Below are 27,032 nucleotides of genomic sequence, written 5' to 3' on the forward strand. Positions count from 1 at the left end.
TAAGAACAACTGAGAAATTCCATTGACAAATGTAAGTGCTTGCGCAGCAGCAGTGGCGGATCATGGGATTGTGAGGCCCCAGGCGCAGCCTGATCCCGAGGCCCTCACAACAAAAACAATAGAGTCTTACTAATATTAACAATGCAGGACATCATAACTTCTTTTATTTTTTGGATAAACGAACAAGCATGGGGGGGGGGAGGTACAGTTACATTCTTATTTAAAAGAGGAAAAAAACATTTCTGACAAAAAAAAAAAAAAAAAAAAAACACATTACAGTGAAAAATTTTGCCTCCTATATTTGTTCGTAATTTAGTCAGTACAGGGGCGGGCGATTCTCCGAGCTCCGCTTTCTGGCATTTACAGGGGTCGGAGTAGTGATTTCAAAAATTTTAAGACACAATTTTGATAAAAGCTTAGTAATTATTAGGACAACAAATTTCAAGTTTTTTTTTTTTTTGTCTTAAACGCGATTTATAAGCTTGATTTTCCCATTGGATGATAAAACGTTTCAAATTCAATCTTGAAAATTACAATACAATGCATTCAATCTTTTATTCTTTAACACAGTGACCAGTATGAAGTAAAAATAAATGTACATATGTCCAATTGCTTCTTTACTTGCTTTGTTGTTGTTGAAAAAATGTCCTTAATAAGAAGGGATTAAAAGTAGAGTGCAAGGTGCAAGTGCAAAATTTGTTGCATTCTTTTATTTTATCAGATAATCTGATACTTTTTAGTATCTCAGAATCATCAAAAATATCCCTGTAAATTCCAGATAAATCATTTAAAGATGCTAATGAATAATTGTTTTTTATGACAACTAAAACTATAAGAAAACCTCCGCTTACGAAATTTTATCTTGGAGTGAATTCGAAATAAAAACTTTAGATTGCTTCATCATAACCAATTTGTTTTCAGTAAAAGACAACGAACATGGAATTTAAAATGCAGCTTAATTTTTCAAGCTACTTGTCAACCACTTATGTCTCGCCGCATCAGTATGAGACAGTACCTGTGAAAATAAAATGCTTTAAATTCATCCCTTTCTGCATGGCACCACGTGCTAATTTTGCATCTATTTCTGCCTACTTTTTCAACCATAAGAAAGAGAATTTTGTTTCCCATGGCATTTTAATAAAACAAATTACTATTTACATTTTAAAAACAAAAAGTTAGTGACTAAATTTAAAAATTATATGTGCAAGAAATTATGCAACTTCACTGAACAGAAACACAAAGCAAACTGACTCTTTGTATTGGAAGAACAAGCTAATGCTCAGACCACAACGCAAGATAAGCACTATAAAAATAAATATTACTTCCCAGTACACCCGGGGACAAACCATTTAACTTTTGTTTTAAATATACTTTTTGAACCAAGTGCTTACATTTGAGTTCTTATTTTATTTTAGCTTTTTTGTAGAAGAGGAATGACTGCAAGATTTAGAAAGTATAGATAAAACAGTTTTATATTGAGCATTTTTTTTTTTTTTTTGTTAACTGCATCCCCCGCCTTTCTTTAGAAAAAAAGTAGCAACAGCAAAGATTTTTCTCTCTTTCTTTAAAAAATTTTTTCTTAAGGTCTACGAAGTGTATTTTGTCCTAAAATACAGGCATATCATCATGAAAAGTTTCATTTTTCTACAGAAGTTGGGAATATAGTGTGAGGACAAAACCTGGAATTTTAGAACAATTCCTACCCCTGGGCATTTAGCAAAATCCCAGCTTTCTCCAGTTTTCCAATGCAAGTATAATTTAGTGGTGCCATCAGAAAAAAGTCCAAGGAGGGTGAGGCATTTAGCAGAAAAAAAAAGAGAGAAAACTTCTGATCTGCTAAGAAAAGGGGGGTCCGGGGTTCTCCCCCGGAAAATTTTTGAAACTTGAAGGTTTAAAAACGCCATTTTAGACTTTCTTTGCTGATGTTTAGGGACAAAAAGATGCAGTTGTCTCAGCGGAATGTAGTAGAAGTTGAAGTCTTAAAAACACGATTATAGGCCATTTAACGTTAGGGGTAAGGGATGGAGCCCAGGGAATGCCCCCAATTATAAAAAAAAAATAAATAGATCGAAATCAATTCTTTGCCCCTCCCTCCTTCCCAATTTCGAAATTGAAGTTTCAAAAACGCAATTGCAGACAAAGTTTACATGATAAAAAATTTTACAGGAAAGAGGTGCTGGGCTCTTCCGTGAATTTTTTTTTTCAAAACTATGGTCCTAAAAACTTCAGTAATATTTTATATTCAGGGGCTTTACCATTTAATTATTTTCTAATTGTAGTTCAAAAAACTTAATTTTTTATGATATTAAAGAAAAAGTTTGTTCTAGTTTCTTGCTTGAGTATTTTCTGAAATTCAAAGAGTTCATCGGCCTTCGGAGCCCCCCGGATGGTAATCCTAAGGCATACGCTAAGAAATGGGGTGATGAGGAGAAAAGTATAATGAGTTCGCGAACAACTATGATAAATCCAAGTGAAATTCTTTCTCTCATATTTTTACTTTTCCTGAAATATTTATATACTTCTGAAATTCAAAATTCATAATTTAATTTCCTTTAAGGCTTGAAAATCCTGATTCTTCGGAAGTTTTCCAGCAAATCTTAAAGCCTGTGTTTTTTTTTTCCCTATAATCATTATCTTTTTTTTTTCTTTTTCCTTTTTTTTTTTTTTTTTTTTGAAGTATTGAAACTTACTCTTTAGCACAGGGCAAATGTTAATGTACACTCCTGAAAATAAAGCTGAAACACTTCAATAGTTGGGGAGAACCTAACCTGGCAGCATTAAGAAAGCTACGCAGATCTTAATTATTGCATTACGACCCTATGAGGTTAGGTTTGCCCCAACTACAGTTTTAATATAAAACGCTTGTCTTTAATAAGTAAATCAATCTTAATGAAGTTGAAATTGTAAAATATATTACAAACAAGTGGCACCAGTGAAAGAAGGAGAACACTCAAAATCAACTACTTTCGCTGCAAAGGCATTTAAAATTTTTATAGTAATTTTATAAAGCGTATTTGTAATGAATTGACAAATGGTCCTTTTCTCTGTAATGGAAATATAATTTAAAGAAGAATTAACAGTATATTCTTTTTTTCAAAAGCAATACCTTTATACCACTTTAATTGTAGCCTATTATATTTCGAAATTTATCATTTAACACCAAGATTGCAGCATAATTCAAAAAATTAAATAGTTATTAAAACATATTAAACTTATCTCAAAAGGAATGGCATTGTCGTTGAATGAAGATACAGAGCAAAAGCACGTTCAGGAGCACGATTGAATCAAAACAGCGAATAACATAGGTTCTTCGTTCTTCCTTCAAAAAAAAGAAAAAATTCCCGCCTTTTTCAAATTACTTATTTAGTTAAATGCGTCATAAAACTATCTTGTTACAGGTTGGTCACTAGTGAGAAAGTGGGAAAAAATAAGGAAAGAAAACACAGCTGTGCCGGGCGTGTGAAAACGACTTCGATCTGGACCCCCCCTTCCCCCCACAGATCTGTCTCTTCTCCCTTCAGCATTCTAGATAAGGAAAGGCAATATAATTGTTCGTCAAGAAAAGTGACCATTCCAAGGTCGAGTTTTACACCCCATGTTATAAATCCTGCTGTCTGCTAACCTTTATTTAGATAAACACCGACTCGGGCATAATCGCACAAATGACGACTGGTATATTTTGAGGACTGATATAATACTGACACAAAAATGACGACTGGTTAACATTTGTTTGGGGGGGGGGGTGCCTCACCCCTCTCGACACTTCCTAACTGTATGACTACTCCAATTAAAGCAAATATCATCATGTGTATATCAATAGTGCTTTTCTATTGATATACACAAGATGCATACTCCTTACTCAGACGAAGCCGACTGGTAACTGGTCAAAGAACTACTTGGAACGGGAAAAGTTCTTCTAGGAAGCAGGCCCGGATCTATAAATTTTGGGGCCCCCTGCAAAAACTCTGTAGGACCACCCCAGAGGCCAGCAGTGTACATTCGTACCGTTAATGAGAACTTAGTGATAGTTTTTTAATTAATTAATTTATTTATTCATTTTTTTTCAATTTCTTGGGACGTTGGGCCCTTTTAGGTCGTGTCCCCCCCCCCCCTCTGCACTGCGGGGTTTGGGGGTACGCAGATTCGGGCCTGCTAGCAAGACTAACTGTGCATTTCATCAGAATAATTTTGTCGAGCATTTACAACACAATTTTATGCTGAAATTTTGGGAAGAAAGAGGAAAATCCAAACAAAGGTACCTGAAGCCAGGGGGCCCCCCTAAGCCTCTGGGGGCCCTATTGGAAGCAATCAGTCCGCACCTAAAATTCATGATTAAATATCAATTTTCATGAGTTTTGAGCATTTTCCACACAAAATTATTGCTGTCAGCGGCAAATCCTCAAAACAAAAAATTTTGGTTTCGAGGATAGGCCACTTCGCAGCTCCGAGGCCCCCTGCTTTTCTGGAGGCCCCAGCTGTCCCCTCATGCGCCTATGCGGTGATCCGCCACTGCGCAGCAGATGGTGCCCCTGCCATGGCGGGTCGTCATATTGGGTTTCTTACACACCTTAAAAAAGAAGTGCCAGAAGTGATTACCATCCATTGTGTTATTCATCGTGAACACTTGGCTGCAAAAAAATTGAGTGGTGTTTTACATGAAACCTTGCAGTTAGTCATTACTGGTATTAACAAGATCATAGCTAATTCTCTCAATGATCGCCTGTTTCGAGAGCTTTGCCATGAAAATGATGAAAAATTCGAAGCATGCTTTTACATACGTCTGTGAGATGACTTTCCAAAGGAAACTGTTTGCGCCGTTTCTTTGAAATATTCAACTCTGTAGCTGAGTTTCTCGACTTGCATGATCCTGCTTTAAGTGAGAATTTGAAACAGCGCAAATTAGAACTTGCGTATCTTGCAGATATTTTTGAAAAAATGAATGAAGTCAACATTAAGCTTCAAGGAAACAAGATGAACCTCATCAAGACCAAAAGCATAATTTCAGCATTCATTGCCAAATTCGAAATCAACAAGGCAAATATTGGCCGTAAAGAATTTATTCTGTTTCCGACTGTAAAAAAAAGTTTAATCGTGGATGATGAACTTCCTGAAGAAATATTTTTAATTTTTATTGGTCATCTGGATCAGTTAAAAAAGAACATGAAATCAAGGTTTGCAGATTTGATCAACTTACAAATTCCTGACTGGATTTTAGACCCATTTAGTTTTGAAGATGTGGATGAACTGGAAAACTCTTTGCAGACAGTGTTTATGGGTAACAGAGAGCCAAGGAGGGCCCCTTGTCCGTTTGGTCGATGGGTGTCCCGCTTTTTTAAAACTTATAACATTTCCTGACATGGCCATGGTCGGCTCTGGGTGAGCAACAAAGGTTGTTCACAAATTTTGAGGTACTCCCAATGTTGAAAAAGCAACAAGAATAACAGAAAAAATATGCTGGTATCATTGTGGAACTCTACTAAGGACATTTTTGCTGTCGTCATAATATGGCACTCTAGACTCGGGAGAAGTACAGCCTTTTTTTCGCAGAAATTTTTTAAGATATAATTTGAATCACAGACAGTTTTAAATCTTATCAAGATTCTGGTTGAGGTTATTGTGTACTTGAAATTGTTATTTTTGATTTCAATAAAATCCTATCAACTTGAAACAGCAAAACATGCGGGAAAAATCAAGTAATTTTGTTTGTTAATAGAGTTTTTCACCAAAACAATCAATATTATCAATGTATCATGATTATTACATTGTGCAAGCAATTGAGACAGAACGAACATCAAAACACCATAATTGAAGTAACATTGGACAAGAACTATTCTTACTTACCTGTCACAATCCAAAAAAAGGAAGCATATAGAACAAAAAAGGTCAGCAATAGAGTATGTTAGATTTTGAAGTATACTAGCACTCTCTTTTGCTGCCCATTTTGTTATCGATATTTCCATAATAAAGCTCGTTTGATGCAGTAGCGTAGTATTGACTAACTTTGTATTTAAAAAAAACGATGCTCCGTTGAAAACAAAATAAAGACTGAAACAAAACACTTTTTGAAAAAACCTTCTTTGATTCTTACGGCTACAATGCATACTCGACAAAATTAGTAATGAGAGCTAAATATCAATCAAATTCAAATAAGAGCTAATGAATAAGCTGTTCTTGTTTTTTTTTCAAAGCTTCCATGATTATAAATTGACGAAAGCCACAGAATACTTAAAATTCATCCGATTGACTTTTTACAAGCCTCTTCTTTAGACTGCCACAAAAACAACAAAAGGATATTATTATTCCTGAATTTTAAATGCGAACTTTCACAGTACTTAACACTGACTTTCAAAATGTAAACTCCATAACGCAAATAAGCGAAATCGACCGGAACGACCGCGCGTTTGTTTATAAACTCCTTCGATTCAGTTGATGACCGTGACGTCAGAGCCCCGACCGGTCGAGAACGGAGCAACCGAAGATCAAGAGTTTATAAACGCGCCCTGAGTTGCTAACTACAAAACGGCACGACCTTGAGAGTCAACAAGGGTCCAGAGTTGCTGGTATAGTTCCATGAAAGCCATGGGTTTTCCTTTGAAATTACTTATTTCACTCTTTTCTTGCTATTACATCACAGAATGAACAAAATCAGTGACGCACACAAGGGAGGGGTCCAGGGGGTCCGGACCCCTCCCATAGGTCTTGCTTTTTTCCCCCGATTGATTATGATTCTACGTATTTTGTGCCTAAAATAATTTCAAACAAAAGGTAACAATAATTTCAGTTTTAATAAGTGAAAAAATAAAATCCTCATGTTAAAAGATTTAAAAAAAATATTGAGCACTTTTCCTATAACAAATTGCCTATAACAAGCAGAATGGTGATTATAAATGAATACACTGTAATAACCATGTTTTTAGTTTTGTAATAACAGATCATATTAAGTGACATTTTATGAACTTCTTTAATCATATGGTGCTTCTGCAACAATGAATTTGCTTTGCTGAATCATTTTTTTTAATTATGAGAAAAGTTAATGCATATATTATTTTGCTTTCTGGTAATGTATTTAAGTATAGTTCATTAATTAATGCTAATTATTTATTCAATAGTTTATTTTTTACTGTTTTTCGTTCTCGAGAAACTATAAAATCAAGTCAATATGTTTGACGGCGTATTGGGGTATGATATGAGAATGAGGCTTTCGATCTTGGACCCTCCCCTTGCAAAATTCCTGTGTGCGCCACTGAGCAAAATGAATGCATTCACAAAATAGAATAAAATCCTCCTCTTTTTACGTAGTCTGGCAAGATATGCTAAATATGTTTGGAGGGCAAACTATGTGCAAAAGCTCCTAATTCCAATGCTACTGTAGTTCTACAGTTAAGCTAGCAAACTTATACCCTCCTTGCAACCGAAGTAGAACATGTGCACTGAAAAGATTTTAACTGTGCTCTTGTTTGGTACAAATAGACTTAAATCCAGATCCATGACCCTTAAGATTTTGCGGTCTGAACCAGACTGATTTCCAAGACTCCAGAACTTCAATGGTGTTTTCTTTGGAATTTGAAACTTTAGGTTCAATATTTCCTCTCTTAGCACATTTGGTGGTTTTTGTCAGTATAACTTAGAGGGGATTTACTCTGTTGTGTATTTATGTGTTCGGCTTGAAAAGGGTTTAAAAGGTTTAATTTTAAAGGAAACATTGCTTTTCTGGAGCTAAACCAGCAACTTTGGACCCCCGTTGCAGCCAAACTAGGGTCTATGCAATCAAACTGTTTTATCTGGCCTCTTCTCTAGAGCACATTGACCTAAATCCAGAATTTTATCCAGATCTGTGACTCTCAAGGTTGTGTCTTTTGGTAGTAAGACCAAAAGGTACGATCTTGCTACAGCACACTTCTCATCAAAAATACTTACTAAGGACAAAAACACTGTTCACTGATGTAAACTAAACATTAAAAAAAATCCATTTAGGCACTATGCATTTAACTGTAAAAATAGAAATCTTCCAGAAACTAGTTTTCTACAATTCTGAGTAGTATTGAGTATATATGCTGAATCAAATCTGCGGACCATACACAATATGTTTGGCATCAAGAAGATGGCCAGTTTACGTTTATAACATTCTTGATATTGCTCTCATAAATTTCTGGATTAAATTTAAATACTAAAACTCTCCTCAAAGCTTTAAAAAATCCTTTATTTCAAGGAGTAGAGATTACAATATTGTTTCTCAAAGAGAGACCTATGTGCTTTAATATCTCTGAAATGAATAGTAAATAAGTGCCAGCAACCAAGGTTGGCATCGTTTTTACCAGCATTGAGGAGAAAAAAAATCATGGTGCTTTTTATTGTTTCTGCCATTTATGTGCACATGTTTTTGTTTTTCAAGCAAATTATGGTTAAAATTGTTTAAGGTTGAAACATGAATAGTTCCTATTTTTATTTGATTAAAATCAATTTTCAGTGACAGTAATCATTCCATTACAACTTATTACTCAATTTATAACAGCACTTCAACTTTAGACTCCCCTCCCCTTGAAATGAGTTTTTAACTCGGAGGGGGGGGGGGGTATCGGGTTCTAAATAAAAAAAAACAGTAATTTTTTACTTGATGAATGTGATGATGAAATGTAAATTTTAAATTTATTTAGAGGATTTCTGCGTGCAAAAAATGTAGTAATTTTAGGGGGGAAAATGGTTCTAAAATATTTTGTGTTGACATTTTACAAAATAATTTATGATGAAGAATAAATGAAAATTTTTGAAAACTGTTGGAAAAACAGAACAGTTTTTATGACTTAATGATTTTTATATTTTTACAAAATACTTATTTTAACCCATAATATATACATTATTGTAATAATTTTCATGCTTAAAGTTTTTTTTTTGTAATTTTATTCAAATATAATCTTTAAGCTCATTCACACAGCAAAACAAATACAATTAATTTTTTCTCCCAAGCTAAATTTTTAAAACAAAAGAAAGTCAATCCAGTTAAATAAAAGATGGATTCACCAATCGAAATCTTAGTGTTAGCAAAGAGACTCTTAAGAGTCCCTTTGCCCTTGGGAAAAAAAATTCTACATCTGAAACTCATTAAATAGCCATTATCTTACGGTCCAATGCTCCAAAGCTGTACGTGTTAATAAAAGCTTTAAAAAAAACATCTTTGAGTCCCCTCTGGATTAATGCAAAACTTAAGACCCTACTCGTGTTGCAACACCCACCGAAAGCCAAAACCAAACACATGATACTATAACTTCTTTCACAATGGCAAGCTAAGCAAACCATGCAGATGTAGCATTTTTGAATAAGTTAAATCTTTCTTTTCACATAACTGCACAATGTACTCTTTTTCTTATCATATGGTTTACAACTGGAGTGCATATAGGAACTTATTTCAGAAGAGGCCCCATGCAAAATATGAGTTCAAAAATATCAAAATCCTTATTAACAATGACTATTTTAAGTTTAATTTCGTAAAGGGCCTGAACTCTTTTGACTTCCCCTTTCAATATGCCCTTGTTTTGCAACCATTTCCATGGATTGCTTAGTGTACAGTAAAATCCTGTTACAACAAACTTTCGGGGACAAAAATTTTGTTTGTTGTAATAGAATTCCAGCAATGTGTAATGGAAATCAAAATGAGACTGAAAATTTACATAGTTGAAACTGATATTTCGTTGTATTGGTGTATACACACAAAGTGTTTTAACATGCTTTAAGTTTTTAATTTGATGAATAAATGAAATGCAGCATTGAATAGCTATTTTCATTTTCCAACACACTAATGTTACTTAAAGGAAGAAAACAGTTTTAAATTTTGAAAACTTTATTCAATTTTTACAAATGTAACAAAATAGTTTTTGATTTTATACCGAAAGAGCAATTTATATTTACAATTTCAAAACATGCCTGTGCAGCCTTTGAAAAACTAATCCAAAGTCAGTACTGTACAGTTCTCTGATAGCAGATGAATAATCAGCCCATACAATTCGTATACTTCTACCCATATCGTCAACCATGTCCATTAAATCATCATAATCTGCACAAGATACACCAGAGTTATCAATATTTAAAGTGGATAATTTCTCATGCTTTTTTATAACTTTTTGAATGAAGTCGATATCAACAATAGTATTACTAAAGTTTAAAACTCGAAGTTTCTCTGGATAGCCTAAAATAACATCAGTTAAACTTTCCAAAGATTCACTAGATACTATGTGAAGTTCCTCTAAGTTAGGACTACATGAAATAATATTTTCATACAAGTTATTACCATCTACGGATTTCAAAACAGAGTGTCGGAAATGAAGTATTTTAAGGCAAGGGAAATTGATGGTTGACGAATGTGTATCTTCAAACGAAGGTGAACTCAATGAAATATATTGCAAATTTGGGCAGCTTTCAGCTAGCACATCTACTGAAAGTGCAAATGAGGTTAGTGAAAGAGAAGTTATTTGGCTTCCTCTCCTTTCAAGCAACTCATTGATGCTAAGTTTTGGTTGTACTACACTGCTTAAAGATAGTCGAGTGGTTTTCAATTCTACAAATGTAGAACACAAGTAGAGCTGTTCCTCATTAATAATTTCGGTAACAGTAAGATCATTTACATAAGGACAAAATGTACTGCAAACTTTCAGAATTGCAGTTAAATGACTTTCCGGCCTCATTGGATTGTTTAGGATTACAAGATTTCTTAAATTGAAAGTCCTTTCTTCACTTTCCTCTAAAGTGGTATGCAAACCAGTAGCTTCAAATATTGCTCTTGGCACATTATTAAATTTTAGTTCAGAAATTGTAGAAATGTTTTTCAAGATTAGAGCAACACCTTTATAAGTAACAGAAGTTTCGTAAACATCTAGAAATTCTAATGCAGGCTTTTTATCACTAAGATATATTAATCCTTTGTCTGAAACTTTTTCACAGTTGTATAGGTCCAGTTCTTTCAAGTCTACACAAACATCTGCAATGGTCATGAGAGATTTATCTGAACAATTTGTATCACTAAGGATAAGGCTTTGCACTTTACACAATGGCCTTAGAAAATTATTGACATCAAAATGCCTTGTTCTAGTCATGGTAAATTTGGTGATGACCTGCAAGAAGAAAAGAGTTCATAATAAATAAGAGTAAAAACTTTAAAAACAATAAAATTTGTCTTTTAAAGTTCAGCAGCTTATTCTAATACTTCAACCGCACAGAGTGTTGGAACTAGTTGTGTAAGGGTTGATGATTTCCGTTGTGACCAGAAACAGTAGTCTGAGCTGCAGTTGAAGCACAAAGGTGTTAGCTTGCTTTACAGTTCCAAAAACGTTTTACAATACTACACTAATCAGACTGCACCGTTAATAAGTGTGATTAAGAATGAAAATCAGGTTGGTGAAGAGCACGATATGGATAAAATACTCAATACAGGGCGAAACAAGTTTCTTTTCCTTCAGGAAAAGAAGAGTGGAGAAGTGAAAGGAAAGAAGAAAGTGTTCGTTGCACTAGGTGATCTTCAAATGATCACAGGGTGAACAAGTAGATTAATGCCGAAAATGCTCCAAATAGACTTGCTGGTAGTAATGCAAATAAGAGATTATTTGTTTGAATTGCCTATAGTTAATGCAATGCAAACACTTGGTTCCTAATGTCACATTTGCGGTACCCTATAATATGAGGCATCCCATGTAAACAACTATGAGTTTTCAAAATGAAAACTCATAGCTAAAATTTTTGTTAAAAGCTTTTAATATGATCCTAATCCCAGAATCCTAAATTCTAATATTCACTTAATTTTATTATATTTTTTTCTTAATCGTCTCAGTTGTAGGTGACAAAAAATCGCAAAGCAACCCATAATTGGTGCTTTTACCCTACATAGCATTAAATATAAGTTAGAGGTACAATGCTTGAACTTCCATTTTTTAAAACATGCTTACTTTTGTATAACTTAACGTTCACTTTTTTAGCACTAAGGCTACTTTTTATTGCCATATTTTCAAACTTTTTGGATTTTTTTTTTTTTTTCCTTTTTAAAAAACTTGGGTGAAGTTCCCATCTTTGTAAGTTTTTTTTTTTAAAGATTTGCTGATGTTCCTAAATTCATTTGAGTTCCAATTTTTCTTCAACTTTTAACTGAAACATTGAAAAAAATATTTTAAAATTTGTGTATCAGTTGATTTTTTTAAAAAGTTTTTTTGAGCAGAGTGACGTGTCCAGGGCCCGATCAAGCCAAACTGGTGCCCAGGTCCTGAGTAGAACTTGGTGCCCCCTCCCCCTCCATGAGAAAATCTGCACAATTTTAAAGTCAATGTATCATACTAGAAGCCCAATATACTAGAAACTATATTTTAAAGGAACATTACTACATTTAAAAGGAAACCTGGGATTTGAATGCCAAACACTTGATAGTCACCAAACTAATCACAGTTGAAATTGCCTCTTAAGGCAAAAAAGAATTAAAAAACAATTTAAAACTGCAAAAAAAATCTTACTAATTCTGACATCAAGCTTTAAAAAAGCTTCTTTCTGGCTTTAACACAGGCAAATGTGTCGATCAAATAATCGAAATCTATGTTTGATGTCACAGCATTTTCAGTGGTCAATAAGGAAAACGCCTGTAAATTATCCTTAGAAACGCAGCTTCTCAAATGATTTTTTATTCTTTTCAAAAATGAAAAGGAACGTTCACTGGAACAGCTGCTGATAGGCAAGGTAAGAAGAAGCTGCAAGGGGTGAATCCACATTCGAAAATGTATGTGTAATGTTTAGTGATCTTATCCTTTTAAAACATTCTCCAGCAGAAGGGTTACCTTTTGCAAAAATTTGAAAGTGTGTTAATTCTTCTGGAAAATGTCCATCTATGTCATCTGAGTAATTTTTTGAAATTCCAAAGTTAAGGGACAACGACTTCTTTATGCGAAATTTTTTCAACTTTATGAGTTTTTGAGCTGATTTTTAAAAAATTTTGAGCCCCCTCTCCCTTAAAGTTGAGAAAAAGTAAAATGAGCTTTAAAAAAAAGAAAGAAAGGAAGTAAGTAAGTGGACTTAGGCTAGGCTATTTTGGTGCCCCTAATTTGTGGTGCCCAGGTCCGCGGACCCGCCGGACCGTGCGTTAATCAGGCCCTGGACGTGTCCCTCTCACCAGCCACACTGCAGGGTCTGTAGATCCGGACCTGATGCCCACGAATGTTGTGAAAATACAAATTCATGCACAGCTATGCTTTTAATTATTTTGAAACTCTATAAAGATGAATTTAATGATAAATGCTAAAAGTCACTTACATTTCCAATTTGCTGAATTCTTTCTTCAATATCATTAGATTCACAATTCACAAAGCACTGCACATCTAAATCTTTAGTATATCTATTAATCAAGTAATCCAAATGCTCATTCTTTATATTTCCTTCCAGATAAAGTTTCTTTGTAAGATCATTTCCATACAGTTTTTCTAAATAATGAAAAAAAAAAAAATGCATAGTTAACTTAAAATAATAGAATTTAATTAGGGGAGCCAGGTCAGTGGATCATACATATGTATTTTTCTTTTCTTTTTTGACAAAAAAGAAACAGTAATGTACTAAAAAAATAAAATCAAACACTTTAAAATTTTGCCTTATCCTTTTTTTTAAATGTTAATGAATAAAAAAGTAAATTGTGTGCACTAATGAAGTGGCGCACTGGCTCGAGGGAACAGTGGACAAACCTTTGTTGTTTTATATTTCACTAGCAGAACCCGCACAGCGATGCCTGTGTTAAAAATTAAAGAAAATCCGTTGAATTAAAGAAAAACAAATTAGATCAAAATTGCATTTGCAGTAGCTTTCAAATATAAAAATCTCCATAATTCATCACCAAACTCACCAAGCGACTTTCTAATTAAAAAGAAAATCAATTAATATACACACAATGAATTTAAAATCAAGTAATTACAGTAAAATATTCATAAGCAACATAGGCAACTATCTCCAAAATGTTTTAAAAGAAAGTAATTGAAAAAATATCTGGAAAATGGACCTAGTGTTATAGTTGAAAATTGTTTGGAAAGTGGACCTAGTGTTATAGCAATATCTCGAAAGAGAAGCCTTGAAAATTGGCTAAATTAGAATCGCTTATATCTCCTGTTCTAATTAATTGAAAAAAATGGAACAAACATCATCTTGTTTGGGAAGGAAAACCCTTTCTAATGATATATAATGTTTGGGGGTAGGGGGATTTTTTACCCCCTAATTAGCCGAAATTTAGCTTAATTAATTAGAAAAAACTAATTTGAAATTTAGAATTTCGGCTTCGAGGTGCATGGACCCGAGGTACGTTCAAATTTTTTTGCCTAGTTTCAGGGCTGTAGGTGCTATGGGGTCTTCGGGTATAAAACAAAAAAACACTGTCACCTGTTATATTGATAGATAAATTAATGTTCCTTTATCCTGATCAAATTTCAAGATTTGTTTTTTGTTTTTTTTTTTTTTTAATTTCATGCTTACACAGAAAATTTTTATATTATAATAATAAGAACATGATTATAAGTATGCTAAACATTTACTTTTTGTTTTCTATTGATGATATGCTTCTGTGCCCATGTTGCAATCAAATACCACCCATGTTTGAAACTTAATACATTGGGCCAATTCTTTCTTGAGAAATGATGTGAAAAATTATTTCAATATCTTTTATTGTCCTGTAAACAATTCTGCATAAATAGTACGTTTACTTATTTAGGTATTTTGTTTGCTATTTATCTACATTACCGCAATTTTCAATTATCCAGATTGCTTTTTATCCAAGTTAGTCCTGATAAATCAGGTTGTACTATGCCCCCCCCCCCCCCCCCAATTTCTTCATAATGTTTTAGAATGTACTGAATATTAGAACACTGTTTAAAAAAAAATTCTGATAACAAATGTCAAGAGTTATAAAAAACAAACACCATTGTTATAACTATATGCTTTGATTTTGTTAACTGATCGACATTGCTCAAGAAATACTAGGGTACTCAAAGGGAACAATCACAGCAATGGCAATGATAAAAACCAAGATATCAAAACTGTTATAAAAATAAATTGAAAAAATATACAGCAATTTAAAGAAGAAATAAGAATTAATAAATTGGAGAGTTTAAGGCTTCAAAATTAAAATTTACGGTTAGGGGATACCACATTTTGTTTGATTTTGTTCTCAACCAATATCAGCAAACCTCCAATCATAAAATGTCTTTCTTCAGATTAAACTGAAATAAATATTGTATCCAAAACAATTCTAGACTCTAGTCTATTTACTCAGAATGCTTTAGCATCAGAAATAAATAAGAGATAAACTGCTGCAAACAGAGCCTATTATGGTATGAAATAATACTTCAAGTCTAAACTTATTAAGGTGAAAACAGAAGTTTTACTTTATTAAACCATCACTAGGCCAATTGTGGCTTATGGCTCAGAGGCATGGGCAATGAACGAAAAACAAAGATCACTTTTGTCAATTTTGCGAAAGAAAAATTCTCCATGGCATGTTTGAGGGAGTGGAAACATAGGCGTAGCGTCGGTGGGGGGGGGGGGGGCACATGCCTCCCTTCAAACTTGCTGGACCTTGTGTCCCAGAATTATAAAAAAAAATTAGCACAAAAAAAAATCTTTTTTCTAAATTGTATGGTTTTAAAAATGCTTTCTAGACGATATTTGCTGATGCTACGGTGAAACGGCGGCCTGGGGGTATTTTTCCCCGCCATTTTTCAAAATTGAAAAACACAATTTTATATTTTCCCTCTAATACGTTACACAGATTGGGGTTTTAGGATTCTTCCTCGAAAATTTTTCAAAATTGTTGTTATAAAACAACAGTTTTAGATGATATTCAGAGAGATTAAGGAAAGTAGAAAGCCGAGGGCCATCCCCCCAGAAATTTTTCAAAAATGAACAATTAAAAAAATGCAATTGTGGGCCATCTTTGATATTGTTATGAGGACCAGAAATTTTTTGAAATTGGAGCTCCAAAAACAATTTTATTCGACTTTTAATGATGTTAGGAGAGAGTTTTCGGGAGCTCTAACCCCAGTAATTATGCGAAATTTAAGGGCTTAAACAAAATTTAAGACTATTTTAAATTATACTGGCAAGGGAGGAGGGGAAGGGGCGGACTAGTTGACTGGCACGAAACATTCGCGCTCAAAGCAAGAAGTTTATGATTCCAATGCAGCCTCGAGACCGATGCAGCTATAGACCAAAGCAATACGTCATAAAGCAGCAATAAATTGAAATTTATGCTTCAACAAAGTTAAACTGCGATTTAGCCTGTTAAAATCAATGTTTTGTTTCCTGATTTTACAAACAGATATACAGCTTAGAATTCTACTATGAGTATAACTTTGCATGTTAATGGAAACTTGGATAAAAATCCTGCTGAAAAAAAAACACATTAAAATATTTTTCGGTCCAGATTTGAACCCACACTCTTCCCTCATTTGCACGCTGCTTTATCCAACCAAGCCAATGTGTCTTCGCTTTCGGCTGCTATTCATTAAAGTAATGAGCGATTTAAAAAAAAAAAAGTTTTTTTGGCAAATTAAAAAAAGCAATTTTTAGACTGGATATATTTTTCATCATTAGCAGATATGATTAGCTTCAAAATGATGGGGTAAATCATAGAATTTGATTAAAAAAAAAAAAAAAAATCTCCTGTAACGACAGAAAAACAGGCTGGAGAAAAAATTTATAAGATGTTCAATGATGTTATCAATGTGTTCGGGGACTCTTCCCGGAATTATCAGAATTTAAACCCTAAATGCAAAATTTTAGAGTTTTTGGTGATATTAGAGATAAGGTTCAGGTACCTTCAGAATTTGCCTTAAGTCCTAAAAACGGAATTTTAAATGATCTTTAGTAATGAGGCAGGCTGTTTTTCGAGGGTTTTGGCTGGGGCGCCTTCCTAGAAGTTTTTTGAAATCAAAGTGCTTACGTAATTGTAGGCCATCTTTGAAGGTGATAAGAGAAAAGATGGGGTTCAGAGACGTTTTTAAAATCAAAGTTTCAAAATCACTTTTCTATAGGCTAAGTTTGATGGCTTAAAATAGAGGAATAGAGTTTGGGATCTCTCTTCCTCCTCTTTTTCTTTGACAACGTCACTATCGTTTTTATTTGATTAAATATTGATAAATATTCTGAAAAACTTGCCACTAGGTTTTTTTTCCCCAAATTTATTAGAGTGAGTGCTTTGGTTTTTCCAGAATGAAATTTTCAATTTCCAGCCTTATATTTTTGTATGTTTGAAATACAAGCATTTGAGGCCCCCGTCAAAATAATAATAATAAAAAAAAAATACTTTCAACATTTTGAACTCATATGGTTAGAATTATCCAAGTTTTTTACACTTTCTTTTGTTTCAAATGTCATGTCTCCTGAATATCGCTATAAAATTTTTGTTTAACCACCTTGCAGTTTATGACGAGATATCTCGTCCATTTAACACGTAATTCTGGGACTGTTCAACTGCAAGGGGGTTAATTTCGCCTTTTATATTCAAACATTTAGAACTAGTGGTGTGACTAGTAATGACATTTTTTTAATCTCACCTTACTCTGCTCTTTTTCTCTATTTAAAACATATTTTGGAGGCACATATGTTTTTCTCTACTTAACCGTGGTTTTCATGATGTTATTTTTACAAAAAAGAAAAAGAAAAAAAGATAAAAATTTAAAAATGCAAGTAGCCCCTATGAAGTTATGTTTATTTACTCATTCATTTTTTATTTGACTGACGCTTGTCATAGGTTTATATTATACACTGAATACTTTCTTTTTGTTAAAAAATGTTTGAAACGTTTGTTTCAGCGCTCCTCAGTTAGGTAAATTGTGGTAACCTTGGATGTTCCTAAATAATATACAAAGATCAGGGGTCTAGCCAGAGCAAATTTGGGTCCATTAACAAACCCTTCACAAAAATCTGATCAACCAAAACGGACCTTTCACAAAAATCCGATCAACCAAAACGGACCTTTCACAAAAATCCGATCAACCAAAACAGACCTTTCACAAAAATCTGATCAACCAAACAGACCTTTCACAAAAATCCGATCAACCAAAACAGACCTTTCACAAAAATCCGATCAACCAAAACGGACCCTTCACAAAATTCTGATAAACAAAAACGGATCTTTCACAAATTGTTTATTGAAAGAGCAAATCTCAAATTAAAATAATACAGTATATTTAAAGTTAAATTAGAGGAATCAACTTATACAAAATCAGCTAATTTTGCAAAAGAAAAAAAAACGGCACTCTTGTGATGCTCCTGCAAGCCATAAATAATTACTACCACCAAATAAATATAATGCCTGTTGTTGGTTTCTTTGAAAGAAATTAACAGCTGAAAGTCAGTTTGGTTTATAATTTTGCTTGTTTGTTTTATGCAGGAGATTTGTTGTAAACTTCTTTGGAAAAGCGTCAACATTCTCTGAATAGGCGCAGTAAGCACTTTTCTCCCCACTCATGATTTAATCATCAATAATATACAGCAAAATTAATTTAGAACTGCAAAGGATAGTATAGGTGGGGCGGATGTGATTGCTTCAGATAGGGTTACAAAATTCAAACTTATAGCCATTTTGTGTCTGGTGGTGCAATGTTAAACTGTTATTTTGGGAGAAAGTTATATGGGTTTGGTTTTTCGATACTAAAAAGGATAATTAACTTTAAATAAACTTTTATTTACCGTTATTTTTTTTCTATAGATGCCTACATTTTGAAAAACGCAATCTTTTTACATCCGATATGAGAATTATATTTTTTTTTTTTTTCAAGCTAACTTCGCTTTATTAGGATGCAAATAAATGAAAAGTCTCTTTATTTTTGTAACAAAGCTTATTTCAAGTTTTTAAAGGGGAATTCCATTTTCTTTTATGAGTCAATAATTAAAATGCTGAATCGATGGTTTATTTTTATTTTATTTATTTTTGCTTCAACTGTGTCCAGATATTAATGATATGTTTATCATAGGACTCTAAAATGCAATTCAAAAGTAATTTTATCAAAAATATTTATTTTACAAGCTGTTTTTATACTTATGATTCCTTCACTTTGAGGATTGCAATCTCTTTGCATCCGCTGTGGAAATCTGATTTTTCGAATTTTCGATGTTTACTACGCTTAGTTAAGAGGTAAAGAAATAAAATATTTTTTTTATTTTTGTGAAAATCACGGAGTTCATAAGGTTTGAACGAAACTCTGTGCTCTTAAACAGTGTCTTGGGTTAAAAAGTTAAATGCTGAACCCCTGCCTAATTTTTTTTCTTACAGTTATTTTAAATACTATACAAAAAACATTTCTAGTATAATTTAACATGATGTAGAATGGTAGATAAATATTGATACTTGAGGGGTGCCCATCTCCCAGGGAGCGATGCCTCCCCCCTCTCCCCAAATACTAGAAAAACACTCAAGAATGATCTTCTCAACAGAAAAGAGAGAAAACACTCAACTTTAAGTGTCAATGATGCAGTTTCCACCATCCTAAGAGTCTAAACTTTCGTTTTTACAAGAAATTTTTTTAAAAAATTATTTGATTTTTCCCAAAAATAATTGATTTTTCACAAAATTATTTTATTTTTCACAAAAAACGGACCATGTGAAAAATCCTGGACAGACCCCTAAAGATTGCATTTGCTTTCAAAATTTCACAGAAAAAACCCACATTTTTTTCTGTTTGTTCACCTATTATTTCTGTTCAATGTTCTTAAGATTTCAAAAGTTTCTTTTCTGCTTTTTTTTTCATCACTAAAATGAAATTGATGACCCCCATTTCTGAAAAACTGAGAGGGTAGGGAAGCAAAACCCTTCTTGGCGACGGCCCGGGTGCCTTCCAAAACGTCTGGTCACGCTACACCTATTAGTGGAAATAAACCGAGTAAGGAGTAAAAAGTCTAACTTTGAGCTGTACAAATATTTAAGTGGGATGTACTCAGCAGATGTGCAGATAACATGTCCTGCCAGTCTCATTCTTTGCAGTTTAATGTATTTTACTTTGTCCATCATCCCACTTAAGATCCTAAATGCAAGACCAGCTGACAAACGTCCGAGAGGAAGACCAAAAATTAGATAGCTGGATTGTTTCGAAGGAGACTTTAAAACTATCAAACCCCCAAATTGGAGAAGTCGGGGGGGGGGGGGGAATAGCTCCAACGAGAAGGATCTTATAGAAAAAGCCAAGACCCACAATGGGTTGAGTCAGTGATGATGTCAGTCTGCTTTACAAGTTCTATGCCAGCTGTGAAAGGAAATGCTAAAATAGCAAACGCCATGTAGGAAATTCAACTCGAAAAAGGCTTTTGTTGCCAAAACAGGGAAGATAAAACTGTGCGGGAAGGGTAGGCAGAAACTTAACATGTACTTTTCTGGAAAAATGTATGCCATAATTCATTTTTCTTTAGACATATATCATCTCAAACCCAATAAAATAATTATAATGAGAAAATGTTTCTTAAAAAGTTTTATTTTGGCCAAGTGTATAAGTTTCAAAGCTTTGAAACTACAAGAAAAGCGTACCCATAGCTACATTTAATCTCCAAAAAAAATTGAAGATGATTTACAGGAAGATTTTGCATAAGGTAGTTCTGACATTTAGCGAAAGATTATGAAATTTAAAGAATTTCAACTCACAAGGTGAATTAAAGATGTGACGCTAAAGAATTTTCATACTTACGAATGATTTCTGAAGCCAATTTAAATTCTTTATTTCTAGTACATTCAAATGTCTTAAAAAATCTGTCAAAATTGTGTGCAATGACTTTGACACAAACAGACTGTAAGCTTCCTTCGTATTGGCATGACATATTGATATTGACTAAATTAAGGAACACCTAGCTATACCCTCGAAGTCGATAATCGAGTTATAAGTTTTGACAATACTATAGGTCATAAACTTTAAGACGTAGATTAAGAAATTACCATCATGATCATATTACCATGGTGGGGTCCTAAACAGTCATGGTTGCAAAAGCAAATATGTAAACATTGATAAAATTGGCAGTAATTTTTTAAATAAAATCATGTTTGGCAGGATTTTACTGAAAATTTCTGGGAGCATGCTATGCGCTAAAATATAGAAGAAAGAAAAAGAAAGAGACACACGCGCGTGATAGTGGGTAGCGCCTTGTCTCTTTCTTGGGGAGTTCTTTCATTTGATGAGCACCTCTGCTCTTTGGTTAGTCACCGGTTGACCAGCTGCTCCATTCGAACATACCCCAACTCTAATGTGCACTCATGACGTCGCTCGAGGATTCTTACTCGTATTTCTCCATTTTTTTTTTTCCTTTAAAATCTTAACAATAATGACAGACCGTCTTTTTGTGAAAGTACTTAATTGCAAAAGAAATTCAACATGAGAATAAAACAATAATTTGGGAGAATTGATCAATAATTTGAGAAACGTGTGTAGTGCTGCCATCTGTTGAAAGTTTTGCCTTTATATATTTATGTCCAGATACTTATTTTCCTATGTAATATAATCATGCGTCCTATTGAAAGCTACTACTGCGAACTTAGCTCAGCTCTCTCCATCTACATATGGTAATAAACAGGTAATCTGTCAAAGTATACCGTTTTATATAACTAGAATAGTAAGTCGTTTTGAGTGCTTAAATAGGCTGGCACATTTTCAACTATAAAGGTTTTTGATGAAATAGTTCTAAAAGTACTCAATAATGATTTTTATTTTTATTTTGAATGATTATGCTTTGTATTCTGATGAGCAATGAATTGTTTTCTTCCCTTGCATATTGCATGCTCATATTGCATGACAAGTTTAGTTTAATTAATCATCAATATTCTGATAAAACCGCGAGTAATTATTGAAAAGAAAGTCTTCAGAATTTTGCAAAATGCTCTTAATTTTAGTGCTTTTAAGAAATATTCTAGATCTATAAATCTTTCTTTTCACGATAAGAACTTCAGTTCTGATGTTCTGAATCTGCAGATTTGTTTTTATGTGCCTATTATCGTGTCATTAATTGAAATAATTTAAATTTCCCTGGTGTGACCATCTTGGCGATTATGGCAACCCCCCCCCTCCCATATCTCGGCAGGTCCACCTCCCAAGAACGAGTCCCTCTCCAAAATAAGCCAAAATACCCTCTAAAATTAGCCCCCCTAAAAATTTTAATGACACAGTCTGCGCCATGACCCTCCCCTTCCCTTCGTTGGGCACCCCTGAATTTCCTATGTTTCCAAAGTGGTCCCCATGAACTCCCATCAGGGTTCCACTTCGGTGTGAGAGTACTCCATGACAACGAAAGAAGTCGAGATCCTATTGGAGCGGTTTAGCACCAAAATTTAAAGTCATTGTTTCCTCCCTTCGTAACAAGGAAAACCATCAACATCCTTTTCCCCCAATTACAGTTATGACTGACTCTAGAAACACGAGAACGGCCCAGGGTCTTAGAACGGCCAGCCCAGCTAAAATACTTTTCTTCCGAAATAAAATTGAGAAAAACGGTACGTACACATTGAAAAAAAGAAAACGGCCCAAGTTAGGTACGGCCCATGTGGAATTATCCGCCTCTCCCCCATGGCCAGTCCACCCCTGGTTATATTAGTGCAATGAATACAATTTTACTACGTAACATTAACTTATACTAAATTAATAGAAGATTTTTATGACAGAAAAACGAATCCCAGCAGAACAAGTCTAAAAATGTTGTTTTAAAGTTTGGAAAGATAAAGCTTTCACTTTCTGCAGAAAATAAAATATAATGGCTTTTTTTCTTTTTTTTTTGAATGGTGCTATCATATGCAACTTCGTCCACGGCAGAACAGGGGCGGATCCAGAAACTTTTTTTCGTGGAGAGAGTGATATTGTTTTTACCTGACCTCTCACTACAAATTTACTGCTAGATGGAGGGGGGGGGGGGGTGTCACATCATTTTTATTTAAAACAAGTAAAATATTGAGATTTAGCCATGGAGATCCTCGGACCTATTCTTTCCTTTTCCGTTGATAAGGGTATTCTAAAACTGAGTTTTAGAAATTCAATTTCGTAATATTTCGGTAGGAATGTTTCGAAACCTCTCCCTCTAACATCACCGAAAGTTGTCTAATATTCTGCGTTATGGAACTTCAGGTTCTCAAAATTACTTGAAGAAAGTTACTGAACCTATTCCTTCCTCTAACACTACCTGAGCTGTCTACAATCACGCCCAGTGGCGGATCCAAAGGAGAGGGGGGGCGATTGGGGCGACCCCCCCCCCAAAAGATTTGTAAATTCGCAAAATTCGGAAGAGGTCACCAAACTATCTTTCTCCCCCTCCAAACACATCACAAAAAATCACCTACAATTGTATTTTTACGACTTTAATTCCAAAAATTTTCCAGGGGAGAGTCCCTCAACCCTCTTTCTCCAATGTCATCGAAGATCGTCAAAAATTTTGAATTTTTGGAGCTTCAATTTCGAAAAAATCGCCGGAATCGAAAACTTTTTCGAAAATGTCGTTAATGAGGGCCTTCAATTACGTTTTTAGAATTTCAATTCCGAAAAAATTCCGGGGGAGAGCCCTCGATCTCGAGTCCTTCCCTTAACATCAATAAAAGACCCACTAACATAACGTTTTTGAAACTTCAATATTGAAAAGTTTAAGGATAGCTCCTGAACCCATCCCTTTCCTTAACGCTACCAAAGTTGACGAAACACCGCATTTCAAGGCGTCAATTTCGAACAATTTCCGATGGAAAGTTTCAAACCCCGTTCCTTTCCCCTACGTCCTAAAAGATAGTTTACAACTGCGTTTTCAGTACTACAATTTCGAAAAATTTGTAGTACTGAAAACGAAAAGAGGAGCTCCCATGTTCTGCTTTCCTCATCTTTCAATATCATTCAAAGATAGTCTAAAATAAAGTTTCTGCAGCTTCTACATCGAAAAGTTTCTGGGGAAAAGTTCAGAACCCCCTGTCTTCTGCTACGTCATCAAAGATGGCCTACAATTGCGTTTTTAGGACTGTAATTCCGAAATTTTTCCGGGGGAAAGTCCCCCGAAGCCCCTGGTTTTTTAGCATCACTAAAGATGTCTAAAATTGCATTTTTGAAGCTCTAATATTGAAAAACGATTGGGGAGAATTCCTGAATCTCATCCTTTCCTTTCAAGAAAAGAAAGCTAGCAAACAAATGCGTTTTCAGAAATATACCCTTAAATTTCAAAAAAAAAAAAAAAAAAATCCGGAGAGGGACCTCCAAATCACACTTTCTCTTATTAACCACCAAATAGTCTAAAAATGCATTCCTGACAAAAAATTTTGGGGGAGAGCCTGCAAAGACTCCTACCTATGTACGAATATTAAACAACTCAATCAACAAACAAATTCATAAATATCTTCAAATTGTATTTAAAAATGCAATTTTAGTATTTCATGTACCTTTCTCTTCATTATGTTGGGTACCTTTCTTTCTGCAACCTTTCTTTTATAAGGAAAAAAGTTCAATTGAGGACCTGAGTGGCTACTGAAAATACTTCACGAGTCCTCAAACGAATCAAAACGTGAAAAGGGTTTAATTTAGATAATAGATCCAGAGAGAATATTCGTAGAAATTCTTTTTTTTTTTTTCAATTTTTTATTATTGTGTGTGTGTGATACTCGAAACACTTATAACTTTCATTCAAACTCTTTAAACAATACACATTATTTGAAAAAAAAAAAGTGCGCTTCAGTTTCTTATTTTTTTTATTTTCATTAGTCACCCTCCCCGCCCGGTCCCCTATAATGTATTACTCAATCGCCCCTCCCAACAGGATCGTCTGGATCCGCGACTGATCACGCCTTTAATAAGACTTACATTTTGAAAATATGTGTGGGAAAAGGCCTCCAAAAAATCCTACTCCTAACATCTCCAAGATCGCCTAAAGTGCCTTCTTGAAATTTCAATTCCAGAAAGTTTCCGCAAAGAAAATTCGAACCCGATTCCTTTCTTCAACGTCATTTCAAAAGTACAATCTACACATTCTTTTTAGGACCTCAATTCGGAAAAAATGCCGGGACAGGATCCTTTAAGGGAGTGGCGATCGCCCCCATCGCACCTCCCTTGTATCCATCCTTGCGGCAGAATACCTACCGTGACAACCTGTGGGAGATTAAAGGTAAAGGCTGCCTTAAAATAATCAAATTTTTTATTGCTTATTTTAAAACTTACAACTAACACACGGAAGCAAATTTCATTGCGACAGCTCGATTGTTCAAAAAGTTTTTTGGCTTTAACTGGCACGATTAACATAATGAGAGGCCCTAGGCCAAACTGTTGTCAAACGTTGCAATTTTAGCATTGACTAAAATAATTTTAACAAATTGGGGGGCCCAAAACATGGGGACCCTAGACACGGCCTAGTTGGCCTATTCAATAATCAGGCCCTTAGGTCATGTATGTTGAAACTTAGTAAAAGCAAACTTTTAAGTGATCTTATGTGTGTGTTGTGTGTGCGTTTAGAAGCATTTTAAACCAATTAGTTTTTTTTTCTCTTAAAGATACCATTTTTAAAACAACTTATATATATTTCCTTTTTTTTCTTTTTTTGCAATCAGTTGGATACATCTAACAAAACCGAATTGGATAAGCATTTTATGAACTACTAAAATTTTTAGGGCATGTTAAAAAAAATATGATAAAGAATTTTCTTCATGTTGAACGTGATAGATCACAAAATATTTTCTATCGGATACATAGGAAAATGATTGTTTATACTTATAAAGGTAATTATTGTGGCCATTTAGCAAGAAACATTTTGGCAATGTGTAAAAAATAAGAAAAAGTATATTATGATATTCCAAAAAATAAAATTTTAAATCATCCCTAAATAAAGGGTAATATTATTAACGTTTGAGAATAAATGGTTGGTTGCGCTAAATAAGTGTACAGTACATACAAAAGTTCTAAAAATTGTTCATTTTACATTACTTTAAAAAAAAAGTTATGAGGGTCATATGACCTCTTTGTAAGCATTTCAAATTTGAAGTCAAATATTAACTAGCATATTATGACCATCACGAAACTTTCTTCTATATCTATCTTATGAATTCTTGGATCTAATGTATAATCGCTCATTTAACCGCTACTACGAAATTCTGCTATTCGCAAAAGCAAGAAGATTTCGATAATGGAGTGGTTTCCTTCAGTCAAAAGTACTACTTTTAGTCATTGAAATGGATAGAATGAGCAAAAAAAAAAAAAAAAAAACATGAACCCAGAAAAAACTTTCATTTTCCCAACAGTTTTTTTTTTTAAATTAATTTTTCAAAATGTCCGATTTTCCAAACAAGGCGTGGTCTCGATGACGTCACAAATGATGCACTTTACCGCATCTTTCTACTACGTTTCCACGTTATGGTAATCAAGCAGCGAATTAAATATTGCGCTCTACGCTTGCTATCAACCATATCGTTGCCAATACGTAAAGATGCGAATTAAATATTTTGCACTCTGAATGGCAACACTGAATGGCATTTCATCATTTGTGATGTCATCGGCAGAAGCCGTAAACAGTGAAAGCGCTCCGATTTAAGTAATTTTTTAAAAAAATTAAACTTAAACAAATTTATCAAAAATGGTCAGATCCTATGTTTTTAAACATGCTCTTTCAGAAAAAAAAAAATACTTTCAAAATTTTGGAAACGACCCCATTATGAAATTGGCGTTCATAATCAGTGACGCTCTCAGGACTTCTTCCTGGTAGGGGCTCGACATTTTTTAAGGAACTCGGATTCGAGTAGTGAGAGGCAAAACCAGTTAATTTTTAACCACCTTCTCCACTTTTTTTTTTTTTAATTTCGTATTAGTAAAGTTTTATTACACAGTTTTATTTTAGTTATATACCAACTTAATAACATTTCAGAGAAGAATAAAAAATAGTGCTTTCTCTCTCTCTCTCTATCTATCGAACTACAAAATCAGTTAAAGTTTGCAAATGATAAAAGACACATATTTATCTAATTATGCTCAAATTGGGGGGGGGGAAACTTGAATATAGAAAGATGCAGCGAATATCATTTTTTTTAATGAAAAAGAAGAAGCTCAGTGGTGAGG

General features: G+C 33.9%; 2 protein-coding genes across 2 annotated transcripts in view; one reads left to right on the forward strand and one right to left on the reverse strand.

Moving 5' to 3' along the window:
* Positions 1-9,873: 9,873 nt before the first annotated feature.
* LOC129223543 (uncharacterized) lies at positions 9,874-21,067 on the reverse strand. Its single transcript, XM_054858071.1, has 3 exons — positions 20,676-21,067; positions 13,276-13,442; positions 9,874-11,102 (listed from the first exon to the last, which is right to left on the reverse strand). The coding sequence occupies exons 1-3, from the start codon at positions 20,803-20,805 to the stop codon at positions 9,900-9,902; spliced, it is 1,500 nt and encodes a 499-aa protein (XP_054714046.1). The 5' UTR covers positions 20,806-21,067; the 3' UTR covers positions 9,874-9,899.
* Positions 21,068-21,449: 382 nt separating this feature from the next.
* The window catches only part of LOC129233923 (popeye domain-containing protein 3-like), a 40,381-nt gene continuing 34,798 nt past the window's right edge, over positions 21,450-27,032 (forward strand). Inside the window, exon 1 of the mRNA XM_054867848.1 lies at positions 21,450-21,552. The gene's annotated coding sequence lies outside the window, so the exon portion shown is untranslated. The remainder of the gene's footprint in view (positions 21,553-27,032) is intronic.

This window comes from Uloborus diversus, chromosome 1, assembly GCF_026930045.1.
Source record: "Uloborus diversus isolate 005 chromosome 1, Udiv.v.3.1, whole genome shotgun sequence".
NCBI classification, from domain to species: domain Eukaryota; kingdom Metazoa; phylum Arthropoda; class Arachnida; order Araneae; family Uloboridae; genus Uloborus; species Uloborus diversus.

What these genes read in the sequence shown, in the direction of transcription:
- LOC129223543 (XM_054858071.1), bottom strand. Translation starts at nt 20,805, where the DNA reads ATGTCATGCCAATACGAAGGAAGCTTACAGTCTGTTTGTGTCAAAGTC. An exon ending in ATTGGCTTCAGAAATCATTC is followed by an intron (nt 13,443 to 20,675) that starts GTAAGTATGAAA and finishes TTCATTATTTAG; the next exon opens with AAAAACTGTATGGAAATGAT. An exon ending in GAATTCAGCAAATTGGAAAT is followed by an intron (nt 11,103 to 13,275) that starts GTAAGTGACTTT and finishes TTCTTCTTGCAG; the next exon opens with GTCATCACCAAATTTACCAT.